Source organism: Cyprinus carpio, chromosome A14, assembly GCF_018340385.1.
Source record: "Cyprinus carpio isolate SPL01 chromosome A14, ASM1834038v1, whole genome shotgun sequence".
Classification (NCBI taxonomy): domain Eukaryota; kingdom Metazoa; phylum Chordata; class Actinopteri; order Cypriniformes; family Cyprinidae; genus Cyprinus; species Cyprinus carpio.
Genome location: NC_056585.1, coordinates 27816993 through 27836135, shown reverse-complemented (window position 1 = coordinate 27836135; position 19143 = coordinate 27816993). Strand labels below are relative to the sequence as shown.

At 40.0% G+C, this 19143-nt stretch overlaps 1 protein-coding gene across 1 annotated transcript in view; it reads right to left on the bottom strand.

Annotated features, from left to right (window-relative positions):
• Window positions 1-631: 631 nt before the first annotated feature.
• Window positions 632-19143, bottom strand: part of LOC122147494 — a 27071-nt gene continuing 8559 nt past the window's right edge. Inside the window, exons 2-5 of the mRNA XM_042770469.1 lie at window positions 1710-2045; window positions 1064-1306; window positions 880-972; window positions 632-787 (exon numbers count right to left, since the gene is read on the bottom strand). Of these exons, the coding sequence (XP_042626403.1) occupies window positions 711-787; window positions 880-972; window positions 1064-1306; window positions 1710-1971 (675 nt within the window). The 5' untranslated portion in view covers window positions 1972-2045 and the 3' untranslated portion in view covers window positions 632-710. The remainder of the gene's footprint in view (window positions 788-879; window positions 973-1063; window positions 1307-1709; window positions 2046-19143) is intronic.

Below are 19143 nucleotides of genomic sequence, written 5' to 3'. Positions count from 1 at the left end.
ATTTAATTAGCTTGTGACTTTTGACTGGAAATACTGTTTAACTTCAAAGTGTTTTATTTCCATTTACCTCAAAAAAGTTAAGCATAACAAATTCAGCAATGAGCCCATTACAATTTCTAAAGAACGGCTTATCAATATTCTAAAATGACACACATATCTTGTGAAGAAAAATGCACAAATGTGGTTAAACTTGTTAAAAGTCATGTAAAAACTGCAAATTCAAGCAAAACCACAGTCAGAAAACACCAGACGCTGCAAAACTGAGACACGGATGAAGAGCTTCAAACTGATAAAACATCTAAACAGACACTGAAAATAAAGAGAAATCAACCCAAATCAAGAATAAAGTAAAAGAGCAAGAGCAGAAATGTGAAAATAAACACACAGAATGAGTTCACGATCTGACAGATCTGATTCAGAGAAATAAAAGAGTTTGATCACAGATGAACAGAAGGAGTTTCATATAATGACATAAAAATACTGCTAGTTCATTCAAAGAGGAAAGACAAATAATAAAATAAGCAAAAACTATTACAAAACACAACTGTCCAGAAAATAATCTTCATAACTAAAACTGTAGAAAATCTGGTTAATTCATATCTCCTGGTTTAATGAATCTCTTGGTTTTTATATAAGATCTGTTGTTGACAGGTGAAAGCTGGACTGATTCTGAACTCATTTCTCACAGATGTGAAGATCTGCTGCTGCTCTCATGAATCTTCTGCTGTGTGTTCATGTCTCTCTCTAAATCTTCTCATTCTCACTTTCTGATCTTCCTGTTTCTTTCCTAAAAGCATTACATCATCATCATCATCATCATCTTCACACTCTTAATATTTGAATGTCAAATCCATAATGATGATGATAAATGTCTCTCACCTGACGTGTGTCTCATGTAGATGTGAAAACCTCCTAACAGACCGAACAGAACCATCATCTGGAGACACCAGACCAGAACAAACACCACAGACACTGAACACACTGAACAACACAAACACATCAATCAATCAATCAATCAGTGCAGGGCAGTTGATTATCTGTAGATGAATAGATATGAACTCACCAGGACAGGGTTTGGCTCTAATGGTCTTCTGTGCGTGACTGATGTGGTTCTTCACGCTGCAGCTGATGTCTCCATCAGTTCCCTCATTTAGCTGAATGGTGGTGTTTCCATTCATTGGTCCTTGTTCTAGTATTTCTCCATTCAGAGTCCAGCTGTAGATGATGTGATCCCCGTCAGATGAGCAGGACACTGACCTCTGATTGGAGGAGCAGCTGATTGACACTTCCACTGAGCCAACAGGAGCTGGAGGGAGGGACACATGACAGTCACATGACTCTTTCTCGCCTTTTTATAAGCCAATATAAAGACATTTCTAAACAAAATTGATATCTGATATAATAGCTGGACTGAATTAAACATGCAGTGTACAGTAGGTCAGTCATGAGACAATGCAGCAAATAACTGTTTGAAATGCTTTTATGTTTTTCTAAAACAGTATGCAGTATACAGTAAGCAGCATGCTGTTATTTCATTTTGAAAACAGTCTTACATGGAAAGTGCAGATGAATTAGACTAAATTCTTCTAGACATTCAGTAATGAGCTGCAATAAAAACCTTCCCAGAGATTCAACTGATTGATCTGCATGAGAGTGAGATCTTTGGAGAACATGAGACTGGAATGAGTCTGATGAGAGAGTTTCTGTACCTTCAACAATCACTTGAAGATCTCTAGATGTTTCTGTGCCGTCTGAGTGAAAGAGTGTTAATCTGTAATTCCCAGAATCTGCTCTGATCACACAGTTTATTATCACAGTCCCATTAATGACTTTCACTTCAGGTCTGTTATTATAAAGATCACATTCACTCATCCTCATCCTGTCATTCTTTACTCTACAAACTGGACCATCTTGTGTGTTGTTGTTTATTCTCTTTTTTATCTGCAGGTCATATTTGCTAGCGTCCACCATCAGCAGATTGAGTTTGTCTCCCAGAGCTACGTAACAGGGAACAGATTGACCAAAACTGCAGAACCGATCCAGACCTGAAGAAACACACACACACACACACAAACACAATGTAGCAAAATCTACAGATGTCAGATGTAAATTTAAATTTTAAATTAATATTTTTTTTTATTTTTTTGTTTTGTATTTTTATATCTTGTGTGTTTTTGTTTTCTTCAGTCATAAAGCAAATTTAAATGTTGATTTTATTTAAATTTACTTTCACTGTCTACAAACACTTTTTGCATGTTGACATGTTTTATTCTGATAAAGCATAGATTGTCTTTGTTCTGCACTTTCTGTCCAGTTCCATTAACCTGCAGCATTTCTCTCTTTATAAATAATGTCTTGATCTTTTTGACATCACATTTAATGGATTGACATCATTTGATGAATCCTTCCTCAAACTTTTCAGCACAACAGACCTGAAGAAAAAACACACACTTTCTCACACGTTTAACACTCCACTAATATAAACTGTACAGACTGTGAGTAGATCACTGCAGACTCTTAATGTAATATTGCAACTAGGGCTGCTGATTTCATGCATTAATTTCATAAATTTACTGAAAAAGTAATGTGTTAAAAATATAAACACAAATAAATGCACTCCACATTATGTTTCATCTGCAACAAAATTGTAACATTTCATGAAGAACCATAGATATGTAGATGTAGATTCGACTGACCCAGATACATCGATGCATCCGCCATCTTGGAACAGTCAACATGTCACTCAAAGTAAAAATCAGCAAGTTTTCAAAGATGTGCAGCCTCTGGTTGTAAAAACCGCAGAGATATAAACTCCAGAAGAAATGGGATAAACTCTCACAGGTGAGAATGAGTTGATTTGTGTTTTTATAACTCAATCATTCATCACGGTCAGGAGCTCATGTGCCCTGAAATCATTAGATGTCAAGGAAAACGTTGCAGTGTAATGTAACAAATTAGCTCAAAGTGAGGTGTACATAATTAATCATAACGGGTTATTATTAACTACATTCATCTTCAGGAATTACTAGCATTATATCATTAATAGTACAATAAAATGATTTGTTCGTCCGCAGGGCGGACAGTGTTAATCGTTTATTGACTCTAAGTAAAATTATTTCTCTGGCCACGAAAAATAATTTTACTACTAATACATTGCTTCCAGAGCATGTAACGAAACCGGAACGTTAAAGTGACCTCGTTCTGTGAGCAGCAAACACAGACAACCAAGTGTGAATACATATGGATGTTTATTAAACTACACTACAGGGGAACATGCAACATCAGACTAAAACACAAACATACACACATTAAACATAGATGCCAACGCAAGGAAGGCATGGACAGAGAGAGAGAGAGAGAGAGAGAGAGAGAGAGAGAGAGAGAGAGAGAGAGAGAGCGTACTGCAGAGAGTGAGAGAGAGAGCGAGCGAGCGAGCGCTCACGCGCAAGAGAGTGGAGAGTCATGGCAGTATTTACTCATAAACTAAATCACAACCTGTTAAGAACCATCAAATAATCTCATCACCTTAATTAAAAGGGGTCAAAGCCTAGAAGCGCATCTAAATCGTTAACAAGCGGTTACTTGCATTGGTTCTGTAGTTGCTGAGTAAAGTGTCCCAGTGCATGTATAATGGGTAGATTCCTGTTAGGAGTGAAACCTTTGTCATTTCATCCATGGGTTGACTGCTCCGAAGTGAATCAACAAAGTTGCTGAAAACTGCCAGAAGATCGGACTCCCCCCGGAAGGGGAGTCGCGAGGTGTCCAAGGTGATGGGTGTCCCCAGGGAACCGCAAGTTAAGAGAAGACTTAAGAGAGAAACCTATTGGGTGTGGAAGAGGTTTTATCTGATTTCCCAGTAACACCCCTTTTGGTTGGATTGACCAATAGCAAGGCATATAGTTTCAGCAGGAAAGTGTTTCTTTGTCTCAATGACACCTGACTTGCATATTTTATTGTTAACTGGTTATCTGGTAACCCAAACTATGGTACAAATAGTATGATGCATTTTAGCCTCACATAGTAGAGATTTTAGCTAAGGCAAACCGAGAGGTTTAATTAGGTACCAAGAAAGATATGCAAGACAGATAGAAACATAAAGATACATTCTTATGCTTGAATATAGGCACTTATCTAACATGACTAGAGAATGAGTATGAGTCGAGACTGAGACTATCGCGAGACTGTGGGTGAGAACCAACATGGCAGCGCTCTGAACGCAACGCAACGCAAACACTGGATTACTATCAACTTCACTCATTTATCAAAACAACCTTCACCATACTGGATAACCAATCTTGTCAAGACCCGGATAACCTGTTCAACTTCATTGACAGCTATTTCTATAAATTCTGGACATTATGTCAGAACCAAACAGGAAAATACGCAAACGGGATTCATCCACTGAAACAGACGAAGAAACTACAGTCGAGGTCAGTGTACTCGCATCCATAAACTCCAAACTTGCCATACTCGAACTTCTCCATATAGACATCCGTGATCTGAAAGCTAGTCTCGAATTTTCCCAATCTCAAATCGAAACTCTAATGCTAGATAACATCGAACTAAAAAAAAACGCATCACACCTCTCCACTCAAGTCACAAAACTCACCAAAGAAAATCAAATTATGCAAGAAACCATATTGGACATCCAGTGTCGCAGCATGCGCGATAATCTCATATTTTCTGGACTAAACATACCTCCACAAAACACATCCGATGATCCAGAGAAGGCAATACGAGAGTTCATGCACGACTCGCTCAAACTGCCTGCAGCAACAGTTGAGGAAATAACTTTCCACCGAGTTCATCGTCTTCCATCCAAAGACCCCAAAAAACCACCTCCAATAATCGTTAAATTTGAAAATATAAAGCACAAAGAACTCGTTAAAAGCAGAGGAAATCAACTGAAGAACACCACGTATGGGATGTACGATCAGTTCCCCAAACAAATTCAAGATCGCAGCCGAAAACTAGTCCCGATGATGAAGCGTTTTCGCGAAGAAGGAAAGCGAGCTACATTATCGGTAGACAAACTTTACGTGGATGGAACACTCTACCGTGATCCAAACATCACTACGTGGCTGTATCCTAACTAAACTTTCACTTTTCATTTTAACACTGACTGTTCCAAATGCATTCTTTATAGTTATACTGCCATAACCTGTTACATATATCATTCATCATGCCAATAGTTATTACTGAACTCTGATTATAGACCCTGATGTCTCTTCTTCTTTTTTTTCTTTTTTTTCTCTTCTCCTCTTTATTCTCTTCTATTCCCACAACGCCATGTCTGCATTCAGCAACACATGCAGTGTGTTATTATCTCCCAGTATTTTTTTCTTTCATGTTACACGCCATTCTCTATGTCTCCCACATAGTGTATGTCGGTTATTTGTATATGGGTCCTGTCTATTTATGTGTAGACCAGCGTTTATATATTTGTGTTCTGTACATCTATGCTTTGTGTCTGTTCGAACGAGCCAGTCAGCAAGCCTGGAAACTTACTCTCACCCCTCCCCCTCCCCCTCCTACTACATATCATGGGTACCTATCTTAGGTACAAATAGCACATCTTATACTATTAGTATTTATATTTAATCATGCAAACACTTAAACTGATAACATGGAATGTACGTGGCTTTCACACCACCCCTAAAAAAATTAAAGTAATTAACCACCTCGTTAAATTAAGGGCAGATATTTGCTTCTTACAAGAAACACACTTAACAGATACAGAACTACAACATCTGAATTTCAAACAATTTGACAAAATATTCTCATCTACATTTAATAGCAAGCAAAGAGGCGTTTCTATCTTGATAAATAAAAGCATCAGCTTCACTCTTAATTCCTCAATTTCAGATCCAGAAGGTAGATTTATTATCATCAATATATCAATCAATCACTTAACTTTTACGCTAGCAAACATTTACGCTCCAAACAATGATGACCCATCTTTCTTTCATAATCTCTTCTCTCTGCTGTACAATTCCACAAATCTCATAGTAGCCGGAGATTTCAATACTGTTCTCAACCCATCATTTGACCGTACACATAATCACAGTAACAGACGAACTTGTCACTCATCAGAAGTAATTAAACAATACATGATGGATTATGGCCTTGGCGATAGCTGGAGAGCAAGAAACCCACTGCTAAGAGAATATTCATATGCCTCTTCAGCCTACCATTCTTCCTCTAGAATAGATTTTTTTTTGGTTAGCAACTCCTTAATTCAACAGATATTAGAAAATTACGCTCATTAAATTGTTGTCTGTTATTTTTTTCATGTTTTTTTATCTTTAAACATCCCAGCACAAAATATAATCTCTACAAGATGGCGCTTCAACATTCTCTACTAGAAGACCCCAATTTTTACCACCCTTATAAGAAGAGAGTGGGCATCCTTTCTGGAGATGAACGACTCTCCAGAAAATCTCACCATCAACACTTTGGGAATCGGGCAAAGAAGTCCATGAGAGGCATAATTATATCATATTCATCACACAAGAAAAAAACAGCAACAACAATTGGAAAACACTCTTGAACAGAAAATAAAACTGCTTAGCAATCCACAGTTTACCGCCCCATCTGAAGAAGTACAAACTGAACTCAAGCAAGTTAGGACTCAATTAGATAGTATCATAAACAAAAAAACACAGTTCTGTATACAGCAACTCAAATATGATCAGTTTCACCTCAGCAATAAAGCAGGCAAGTATTTGGCAAACATGTTACAATACAAAAAAGACAAATCACTTATCCCATCTATTTTGGACACTTCAGGCAAAACTACGCAGGATCCTCAAGAAATCAATAACTCTTTTCGCCATTTCTACAGTTCTTTGTACACTAACGGCACCCAAACTCTACAATCTGAAATTGACTCTTTTCTTAACAATCTGGACCTTCCCCTCATTAACCACAGAACAAGCAACCTTTTTAGAACAATCCATCACACCTGAAGAACTTATCAAAGCCTTACAAAGCATGCAAAACAATAAATCACCTGGACCTGACGGACTACCGGCAGAATTCTACAAACACTTTTGGGACATCTTATCTCCAACTTTTAACAAATTACTCACAGAAATCCAAACTACATGTACCATTCCCACACATATGAACACAGCGCTCATTACTGTTTTTTTGAAACCCAATAAGGACCCAACACATCCTTCTAGTTACCGCCCACTTTCATTAATCAACACTGATCTGGAAAATTATCACAAAGACTCTAACTACCAGGATTGAAACAGTTATGCATTCACTAATTCACCCAGACCAGACAGGCTTCATCAAAAATAGAAATGCAAAAGACAATATCCGCAGACTTTTTAATCTCATCAGCATTGCACAAGGACAGTCACAAAAAAACTATAGTTGCATCACTAGACGCAGAAAAAGCATTCGACAAGGTCAACTGGACATTTTTATTCACCACCCTCCGTAAATTCGGTTTTGGAGAGTCATTCATTCAATGGATAACAACACTATACACTTCTCCAAGGGCCGCAGTCATCACAAATGGGATCACTTCACCAAGCTTCACTCTGCACCAAGGAACCAGACAGGGATGCCCACTCTCTCCATCCCTCTTTGCCATATTCATCGAACCACTCGCAGCAGCAATACGCAAAAACAATAAAATTAAAGGAATCCAAGTCAACAACTCTCAACACAAAATTAGTCTATATGCGGATGATTTACTATTATACTTACAAAAACTCCATCCCAATCACTTAACGAAGCATTCAATGTCATCAACAAATTCTCAAAAGTCTCTCACTACAAAATCAACTGGAATAAATCAACTATACTTCCGCTATTAGGAGACGATGTGGACTCTGTAGCTCATGACCCCTCCCTTCCCCTCAACACGGGTAACATCAAGTATTTAGGCATATCAATTTCCCCCAGGCTGTCAGAGCTATACAACCTCAACTATGCCTCACTCCTCAAGAAAATAGAAGATGATTATAAACGATGGAACAAGCTCCCACTCACTCTCACAGGCCGTATAGCAACAATCAAAATGAAGATACTCACTCCCCCAGATCAATTACCTATTTTCAATGATCCCAATTACCCCCGACAGACTATTGGTTCAAAAAATTAAATTCCCTCACCACTCACTTCTACTGGAAAAATAAAAAAACAAGGATAGCACTTACAACACTTCAAAACGCAAAACACTTAGGCGGACTTGAAGCACCAAATTTCATGCACTATTACCTGGCAAACCAATTACAATACCTATATAAATGGACTCAACAACAGACACATTCCGATCCATGGCTTGATCTTGAGCAATACTTGTGCTCCCCCAACTCAATCGCAGACCTCCCCTTTCTACCACAGTCAATCAAAAAACTAGACTTCTATCATAACATTACAATAGCAACAACTCTGTCAGCCTGGTGGAAAACTAATAAAATCACCAAATCACCCCAAGCTCCATGTAGGTTTACCCCAATCTGGCACAACCCTGACCTCCGTCTTTACAATAAACCAATCCACTTCCCCAAATGGCAACAAAATGGCATCACCCACCTTCACCACGTATTTGAAAATCATAAATTTATGTCATTCCCCTCAATTGTCCAGAAATTTGGGATTGGGAGAGACCAATTTCTCCACTACCAACAGCTTAAATTTTTAATTCAAAGTAAAATAACACTAACTAACACCCTACAGCCTTCTAAAATAAGTTATAAGTTATTAGAGATAGGCAACCACCCGAGAAAACTTATATCTAAACTCTACAGCCTCATCACTTCATCTAACCCCACAATAACCCTGCCCAAGGGGAAGTGGGAAAGTGACCTCATGCTATCCTCCGACCCGGATTTCTGGATGCAGATCTGCAGGAACACCTTTTCTATGACCACCAACACCAATTTACAACTCATACAATATAAAACTGTCCACAGAATCCACATCACTCAGAGTAAACTATTTAAAATGAAATTATCTGACACAGACATTTGCTCACAGTGTACCTCTGGGAGCACAGACACCTATCTCCACGCAACCTGGCTCTGCCAGCCTGTTCACTCTCTTTGGACCACATTAACCAACACACTATCTTCGATCCTGGACTGCAGAGTCCCACTGTCTCCTGCACTCTGTCTCCTGGGAGACACTTCAGAAACCTCTATCCCTTCCAAATACAAAACCCCAGTTCTTGTCTCTCTAGCAATCGCTAAAAAAATAATCTTTCAAAACTGGAAATCCAAAATCTTTTTGTCATTTTTCCCATTGGACTAACTTAATCACAGAATTCATTTTGACAGAAGAAACCATAGCTCATAAAAAGAACAACATATCTGCCTTTAAAAAAACCTGGAATCCTCTCATAACCTTTCTACCAATTCAACAGCTGATGTAAACCACGTACTTTCCCACTCACCCCCTCTCCACCCCCCTCCCCTCCAACCATCCTTACCAACCCCCCCCCCCCCCCCCCCCAATATAGCTGCCTTAATAACACCTAACAGTCACACACTTACAGACATACCAATCTCACACTTATAACTATTCTCTGTCTGTCTGTCTGTCTGACTGTTTATCTGTCTGTCTGTCTGTCTATTTGTCTATCTGGCCGTGTGTCTGTCTGACTGTCTGTCTGTGTACCTCCCTGTCTGCCTGTTACGGCTTGTCACTCTTTATTAATTACAAATATATGATCTGTCTTATTTTGTTATATGAATAAAAATAAAGTTGACCTCTGAAGACGGGGGGGTGGTGGCTGGGCAAAAAAAAAAAATTAATAAAAAAAAAAAAAAAAAAAAAAAAAAATAACATGACTAGAGAATCATAACTATGCTAATATGAGCTGGAAAACATACAAACACACAGGAATATATCGTATACATTTAGAATGGCTTATATCCTGAGTTAAATGCAAGAAGGTTTTAGTGTGTGTGTGTATGTGCTCAGCCGGGCCCATTAGGTGTCTGGCATCAAGGGCTATCTAGTTATCTCGGAATGTGTTTGAAGTTGGATCGGGAGACCTTAAGGAAGGTCTGCTCAGTATCTTCCAGATAATGGGGGTAAACCTTGCCATTAAGCACTCATATAAATGTATACTATGGGGCCAGATTCTGTAATTTATATGCAAATGTCAAAAGGCTAAAGGAATCCCTACAACATAAAGCCCAAATGATTGTACATGATCTTAAGCAGATGCTACAGAATTCCCCCCTTTTGGCTGACGAAGTTCCACGCAAACATCGTCAGACAAGGGTTGTCATGATAGTCGGACAGCAGGTGGATCATGATGATCGGATGGCAGGTGGATCAGCAAGGCCGGATGGCAGGTGCATCCTGATGGTCAGATGCTAGGTGGTTGCTAATTTTCCTCATCCTTTGGACCATCAGCTTGGGTGTTTACCTTGGTCAGGTTCAACATTGTCTCAGCCTGGGTCCCGCTTTTCCGGTAGCTCCATTTGAAGGTTCAAGGAAGGGCAACTGTGCACCTGTTCATGGACCTTTGCATCCTGTTGACTCTGTTAAACAGGACAAAGGCAAAGCCGAGAGTTAGGGTGTACTTGATTGCTGTGGCGAAGCAAAGTGCCATGTCGGCGGAGGTCCAGGATCTGGCGATGGGAAAGGTGGTCTGGAAAGGCAGCCGAGACAGTGCTAGGAGGGCTGTGTCGATTGGGGTGATGTGAATCATCTGGGACCCCCCTTTCTCAATGTTCAGTTCCAATTCAGGTTCCAGAGTGAGACTGTAGCCCTTGAAGAAAGCTGGAATTTTTGGGCATTTGAATCCACATACTCTGGTTGGGCAGGCTGACACGGGTGGCAGTGTCATGCTGGTCATGGGTCAATGTGGAATTATGGATGGAAGTGTTAACGAGCCACTGATTTCCCACAATCTCTGCTTGAGTTTCTGTGACTTGTGTGTGAGGCTTGGCCTCAGCCAGGCAGAGTGTCTCTCTCTGTATGGGTTGTAACCCACAGATTCCTTCAGTGTTGTCTCGGAGGAAGGGCTTGCTGGGGCAGAGATAATGAATGTCTTTGGTCAGGGTACGCATACGCAGATTTGGGGCCAGGTATAACTGTGGGTTACTGTCGTGGTAGGCTACCACAACTGGTGTGTGTATCCCGACGTGAGTGTTTCCAAAATCCAATATTGACAATTTCTTTGAGTCTGAGTTTTCTGATGCATTTCTTGTGAGTCAATGCGATTTGAAGGACGATCAGGATGGCTGTCACTTGTACTTTGCTGACTGGAAGTCCAGCTTGCCATGTTGCTGTGGGAGAGGTTTGCTGTTAACCCACAAAACACCTTATCTGGGCACACCGTGCCTCAACATTGCATCCTTAAATGGCCATTGACCATGGGGCTTTGGGGCGTTGGTCCTCTGAATGGATGCATTGGCTGTTGAGGGCCATTAAAGTTTGGAGGCACATCTCTGTGATCACTTTCCAGGTTCCGTTGTGACTGGAGAATCGCTGGATGGTTCAGGAAGTGCAGAGCAGGCTCTTTTTGTCATCTGAGTAGTTTGTGCTCTGGTGGGAGCAGTGTTCTGCTGAAGTGGGCACTCCCTTTAGTTCTGGTCATGTTGATGGTGTAGACCAGCTCTAAGGCAGTAGTTGGTGAATCCAGCTGTCAGATGAAACTCCTTGGGATGAGGGTAAATCAGGCATGGCAAAGAATGCAGATGCCATTTGAGTTTGATGTTAGGTGGTCTTGAGTAAGTCCACATAGTTAGCTTTAGCTATGCATCAATGTCTCTTGTGAAGAGCAGCTTTAGCAGTTAGCAGTTGTCTCTTCAGAAAAGGGGGTGTTGCTCAAAGTGGGGCTGGGTTCCCTCCATTCCCTTGAAGGTGTGTGGTTGAGGGTTTGGCCACGCTGTCTGTTGAGCTGAACAGCGACCCCTTTTTGTATATGCTGGGACTGCAGTCTTATATATTCACAAGAGTAAATGTCTGGTAAGGTCTTGGCAGAAGGTTCTCACACTTGACAGGGCTTCTCAAGGGGGTTGCAACGTCTGCAAAAAACAGGAAGTAGCAGGTTGAGCTTTGGTTATTTTACTTCAGGTTAAAACGCAGGTGTCCTTGACAGTCACCATGGTTTACAACAAGAAGTCATAGTGGGGATGATGATGTTGTTTGTTGTGGAGGGTGTTGTGTTAGGCTCAAGGCCCTATTCTCATGGCTGGCTGTGAGATTTTCTTGTGACCTCGGTGACCTGACAGTCTGTCTGGGTGAACTGTTTGGCTGAAGTGGCAGGGGTTTTGCACTTTAGCCTTGAGTTTCGACTGTCTCAAGTTCATCAAAGGGTCAATGTGATCCAGCAGCTCTTTATCAATGAGAAGGTGGTATACATGTATGACTCAACAGTTCCTTTAATGTCCTCAGGATCTTTTCATGCTGGCCCATGTGCTCTCCCAAAGTCCGTTCTGGTACTGTGCAGAGATAGGCAGGATTTTAACAGTCTCTATGGAGGCAGCGCTGTGTTCTCTGTAGGCCAACGTACTGCAGACTTCGGGTGGAGGGAAGGTTCTGGAGTTGAAACCTTCCTCCCTTGTTGCCTGTTCTGGTCATCTGCCGTAGACTCGTTGTAGTATGACTCGTAGTTTGTAGTTTTTGTAATACGCTTTGACAGTTCATAGCCGCCATTTAGTCTGCTGGTACGGGATGTTGTGTGCCTCGAGGCTGGGGGGTGATCCTGAGCAGATAGTCCTGTCTTGTGCCGTCACATTGGCAGAGGTTTTCAAGCATAAAAGTCCCCGTTTTTGCAAGTAGGCAAGTGTTGTGGCCGATTTTTTGCAGTATTTAGGTCGACAGTTGTAAGGTCTCTGGCCAGCTTGTTGGGGTATGTGGGTCCACATGGTGTGTGTGTCTGCAGTGATCCTCTGGAAGGGACCTTGCCCAACCCAGCTTGGGCTGCTTGCAGGTGGCATTCACAGGCATTGTTTCGATTCACCAGGGCCATTACTTAAGAGAGTTTCAGCCTGTTGGAGCTTCTCTGGCTTCTATCCAAGCTGCTTTCTATGCTAAGTGTCTGTGCAGGTTTTGTAAAGGCCTCTTGAAGTTTTCTACTTCCTCCCGTAGCTCCTTGTTCTCTTCATCTGCTGTCACTTGCTGGTCCAGTTGGTCTGGCAGATCTGCGCACGCTTTCCAGTCCTCCAGCCTCTCGTTGTGGGCATTATTTTCCGTTTCCTTTAACTGGATGATGCGGCTGTGGGCAAGAGCACCGGTGATCCTGGCTGTCCCTCTGTAGCTGTAGCCTTGGTTTGATCATAGTCTGTCTGCCAGTTCAGGTTGTCGTCCAGCCGTTTCGCTCAGGTGCCGCAGATCAGGAGTAGTCCTGGACCGGGGGTGGCGTCTGTTTCAGTGCTCAGTCAGAGGTTGCTGGCTGATCAGGTGGGTGGCAGGGCTGGATGATCTGGACACAGGTGTAAGACAGGTGGAGAGGGAAAAGCACAGAAAGCCAATGCAAGAGGGTACAGATTTGGGTGAGCTAAATGTTTGGCTCTGTGTTGCATGGTTAACTAGTGTGATCAGTTAGTGATGCACACTAAACGCGTAGATATCGTGGCCGATAAGGCGGGAGTGGATGATTGGTCTGAGTGAGCACCTGAAAATTATGAGTAACGCTGTTGATGGGGGTGATAACTAGGGGGTCATTTAATTACTTAGACTATTCGGTTTATCAACATTATTACCAAGTATTCTCTGATGGTTCAGACAGGTTCAATCACTATGAAGGTATCAACTAAACAAACTGAAATAAAATCAGGAAGAGAGACAGAGGGAGGGGCTTTCCTTATTTATTTTTAGGAGATATGATTACTAAGCAGTTATCACTTGTTAAAGTAATGCAGCATGGTCATAAAAACCTAGGGAGACTGTTAGCTGCACTAGCAGGGACACATCAAACCCTCAAGGTAATAAACAGAAACAACAGGAAGTGTTTCTAGTCGGCTCAGGGGGCCTGGTGTAAGGAAGGTAATAGACAGGAAATTAGGCTACTAAAACCTGTACCCAGTCATTAAGGAGACAACAGTTGGTGATGGTGATGGTCAAATAACTAAAATAAGGTAAGGTTAAAATTAAAATGTCCTAATAGCTTTAGGAAAATAAAAGAAATAATAAAAATAAACAAATTGATTTAATTAAATCTCAGATTTAAAACTGAATCTGTACCTTCAAGCTAAAAATAAATGAATGAAATGAAATCATAGAGAGGTAGAATAAAGTAAAAAAAAAAAAAAGAACCAACGTATGTGAGGAGGGGCAAACCTAACTGAGTCTATACAGAAGGTTACAGTATAAACAAGAAGTGAAACCAGGAGTGTGTGTGTGTGAGAGAGAGAGAGAGAGAGAGAGCTGAGAGAGAGAGAGAGACCTTGAACAACTTTTGATTACAAAAAATTAAAAAACAATCTCTTCAATCAAATATTTAGCCAACAAAGAAAACAAATAAATAACAAACACCCATAAACCTTTTTACAACCATTATCATCAAATATAATTATACATAAATTTGTAAATTGCCATTGCAGTCAACATCGCAAATACAGTTATTTATAGCCCATTTAAACTTAAAACCTTCAATATTCTCATTGTCAGCTCGATAATATTCAAATTCTATTCTTAACCTTGACTTCATCAAACCCTCATAAATCAGTACCACATCAGTTTGTCCCATACCACCTATTTTACTTTTACGAGAGAGCCAAACAGCTAACTTTGCTTGTCCGAAATAAAAATTGAGTAGATGATACATAATCTCCCTCTTGCTAGCGTTTTATATTTAGGTCCATAAATAAAAACTCAGTGTGTAAAAACTGGGGGTCCCCTAATGTCTGACACACCTTTCAAGAATTTCAAAAGAGAGGCAATAACCTACTACAGTCAGAAGCAAACAAATGAAAAACTGTCTCCTGCTGTTCCACAGAAAGGGACACCCTATCCCCACTAGTGGATCAAAATTTGCTCTGTGTTGTTTTGTAGCTATAATACCCATGTACAACACGCCACTGCAGGTCTCCAGACCTTTTTTCAATGGGGGGGCTTGTACATGGGTCTCCAGCTACCTTTTGGGGAAGAGTCTGATCCAAAAGGTATTTTACAACTCCTTTTACAGTTTCAAGTGTGAACGAAGATGAAGAACTTTTTACACAGCATATAAGTAGCGGATTTTTTCCCAATGTCTCTGAAACGCCCCAGTTGAGGTTGTCTTAAAGGATAGAATACCACCTTCACTTTCTTGCCACAAAGCCAGTCGCAGCTGTAATATCCAGTTCTGGGAAAGAGGAAGCAGCAGCATTTTTTCTTTGTTGTGTAAAATAAAGAGTCACTATAGTCCACCGGCATGCACTCATATAGATGGTTCAACAGCCTCTGCACAACTCGGACTGATCTTATGCCAAGCTTGGTAGCCAGAGTCTCTGCAGAAATCCATCCCATCATCAGTCAATAAGTGTCTAATCTTTACAATATTTGCAGACCATAAAGCATGCCTCACAGAGGTTGATTTTAGAACATCCACCATCAATGTTTGGGTTAAAAATCAGGGTTCTTCCATAAACCACTGACTCTGTTCACCATTTAGATCTCTACACAAACTTTTAAAAGAGTCCACGCTCTCAACACTGACTTGTAGAACAATGACAAAACCAGTTAAGTCCAGCTTATTTAATGTCCAATTAAGAACAGTTGACGATCAAAAACCCATTTTACCTGATCTTCTCAGGAGCCCATGGGCTACCCCACAACCACTCACTTCTTCACCATTTAACAGGGAGTCCTTTGAGCGGTCTGAAGTCTGAAAGCTTTGATTCTAGATCTGATGTCAATGAGTCCTTGACCTCCCTCCGTCCTGGGCAAATAAAGTACTGGTGCTTTTAGCCAGTGATACCCGGACCAAAAAAAATCAACTAGTTTTTTCTGAATGTCCATTATCAGTTCTTCTGGAGGTTCTAATATCATCATTTTATGCCATAAAGTAGCAGCAATAAGATTATTACAGACCAAAACTCTACTCCTGTAGGATAACTGAAGGAGCAACCATTTCCATCGAGACAACCGAGCACATGTTTTCTCCACTAGTCCCTCCCAATTCTGCTTTCTATATTCTTCAGATCCTAAAAACCATCCCTAATATTTAAAACCTTCTCTTCCCCCATTGCAACTCTCCAAGGAAGGATGGGACCATTATTGTCATGCCCACACCATACTGCCCACACTTTGTGCCCCAGTTAACTTTTGCAGAGGATGCTTTTTTCATAAGTTTTCTAAACACTTTTTAACAACATTAACATCTTGATTACCTCTTATTATGACTGTAAGATCATCCGCATATGCAGACATTTTAATAAACTGGGAAGAATCTATTTCTCTGATTTGCAGTCCCATTAATTCTCTTCTTAATTTACAGAGCAACGGCTCAAAAGCAATGCTATAAAGCTGCCCTGAGATGGGGCAACCTTGTCTAATACCCCTCTGAACCTTTATGGGGACACTGAGACCGCCACCGATTTTTATCAAGCAAGTTGCCTCATTATAAAGCAAATTTATACATGAAATTAAATTTTCCCCAAATCCCAAAGCCTTAAGAGTCTCAAAAAGAAAGATATGGTCAACTCTGTCAAAGGCTTTCTCTCGGTCCATTGACAAAACCCAACATCAACATTTTTATAAAAGCATAGTCATACAGATCCCGCATCAGATGTAAACTATCTGCAATAGATCTGCCCCTTACACAATATGATTGATCCTTATGAATAATTTCATGCAATACATCATTTAAATCTGCATTAGCAAGACACTTAGAGAGAATTTTATATTCTGAACGCATAAGATAGCTACCAGGTGTCCAATTTTTTTAGACTAGCGTCAAATCTCCCTTCTTTGGAAGCAATGTTAATATAGCACGCTGACAACTTCTTGTTAGACATCCTTCACTTATACATTTCTGAGCAACTTCAAAAAAATCATGACCAATATAGTTCCAAAACATTTATAAAATTCGGCAGGAAGTCCATCAATTCCTGGTACCCGTCTGATGAGAGATCCATTACTGCTGCGGTCAGTTCATTAAAAGTAAGTTGTGCTTCCAAAAGTTTTTTTTTTTTTTCTATAGATAGCTCAGGAAGATCTTGTAAAAGTTCATGTCTACATTGATCATTTTAGGACTCAGCAGAGTATATAGTTCAGTATAAAAATCCACTGCTGCAAGTCTACGCATCCTTTCCGGATCTGAAACAAGGTGTCCATCCTTATCTTGTTAAAAAAACAAACATCTTTTTTTCATGTTTAGTTTTTCCGTTCTAAATCAAAAAAGAAGGACGTAGGAGCATCTATGTCTCTTTTTTGTTAGAAAGCGATTTTTTTTATAAGTTTTTCTCCTTTGACTTTTTCATCAAGGGTTAAATTCAAACAATTTTTTCTTTTCAGTCCACATATCCTTCAAGTTAGGAGAAGCATTTACAATCATATTTCCCTTCAATAATCTTAAGCTCTTGCTCTAAACTCTCTAATGTTTTCTTTAAAAAAAACACAAAGTAGAAAGAGAAGAATATTGTTGGCAATACTCCTTAATAAACACCTTCCCAATCTCCCACCACTGAATAATATTGTCATATCTTCCTTTCTCAGTCTTCCAAACTTCCCAAAAATTCTTAAAATTTTCACAAAAGAATGTGTCTTCCAAACAATTTAACATTAAAAATGCCAATAAGAACTCCCTTATAGGTTTTGTGTTATGAGAATACCTTCAACTGTGATTAGTTTGTGGTCTGGAAAAAGAGACAGGAGTAATAGTTGAATTCAGGGTCCTGTTCCTCATATTTTGAGATAGGTAAAACCTGTCTAAACGAGCAGCAGAAAGTGTGGTTATTACTAAAACTCACCCCAAGAGTATTGTTTAACTAAAGAATTGTTTTTTCTCTCCACTTACATCTGATAAAGTGAAAATTATTTACCAATCTTGCAAGACAAGTGGCTGACACTTGATGTGGTTTTCTTCCCCATTTCCTGTCTATTATGGAATCTAAGGTGCAGTTCCAGTCTCCACCAAAAAACAACAAAATCTCCATCATGTTTGTGTGTCTTAAAAACTGTTCTAATTTAGAAAAGAGCCTTATTCTCTCAATGCCTAAATTTGGAGCATAAATGTTCACAAAAAATGAAATTCATATTATGTATTTCAGCTCTAATAATCAAGAGTCTTCAGGTTCCAACTCATTTATCCACAAAATATTGAAATTGAGAGAAGGGGCAAAAAACATTGCTAATTGACTACCCCTGCACTCTAGATTATTCCCATGACTAAGAAAAGTGTTTCCTCTCCCTTCCGACCCATAGCCCACAGTCAACGTCATTATCTAAATTTACTGTGGGTTTCTTGCAACAAAAAATACATTTAATAACTCTTTCAATAATAATCTCAGAAAGAAATGCCGTTTTCTTCATATCCCTCATCCCATTCACATTTAGGTGATCCTCACTCGTAAGATCTCCATCAGAAGAGAGAGGAAAGAAAGTAGTAAAGAAAAATTAAAGAAAAAGTGAAACCCATCAGTGAGTCCTTTAACTTTCCCCTCGTTTAGTTGCTCTTTTTTCCAAACAGTTTTCCATTTTTGTCTAGCAGATGTGATATGTTTCGTAAGCCGAAAAACCTTTTTCTGTTGAGAGAGCTCAGTACAATTCCTCATTTTTTTTGTTGGGCCCAAGCTAGACGATAGAACAAATGTTCTCAGATCAGGAAAAAAAGCACCAGTTTCTTACTCCCAATGGCTACTTCCCCGTGCGGCCCTTTTGGTTTCACAAGAAAACTATTAAGTTGTTTCAATCAGTGTACAATCACGTTCTCTGTATCTCTTTTCCATTCAGCAACCACTGTTCATCTTATTCTCTCAATCACTGTATCATTTATTCTAGATAAACCATTCCATTTCATCGCCATACATCCCTCCGCTGAACATTTGCTGATGTCACTAAGCTGATTGCAGCGTCCTCTACACTGCTATTCTTTCAAACCATCTTACCGTACACACACCACAACACTAGCATGGCCTTTCCAACAGTTAAACTGTGGCAAACAGAGCGCTGTAGTCATCATCTCCTTGCTATTAGAAACAAAGCCCACGATTCACCGTCTACCTTGTTTCTCTTGTT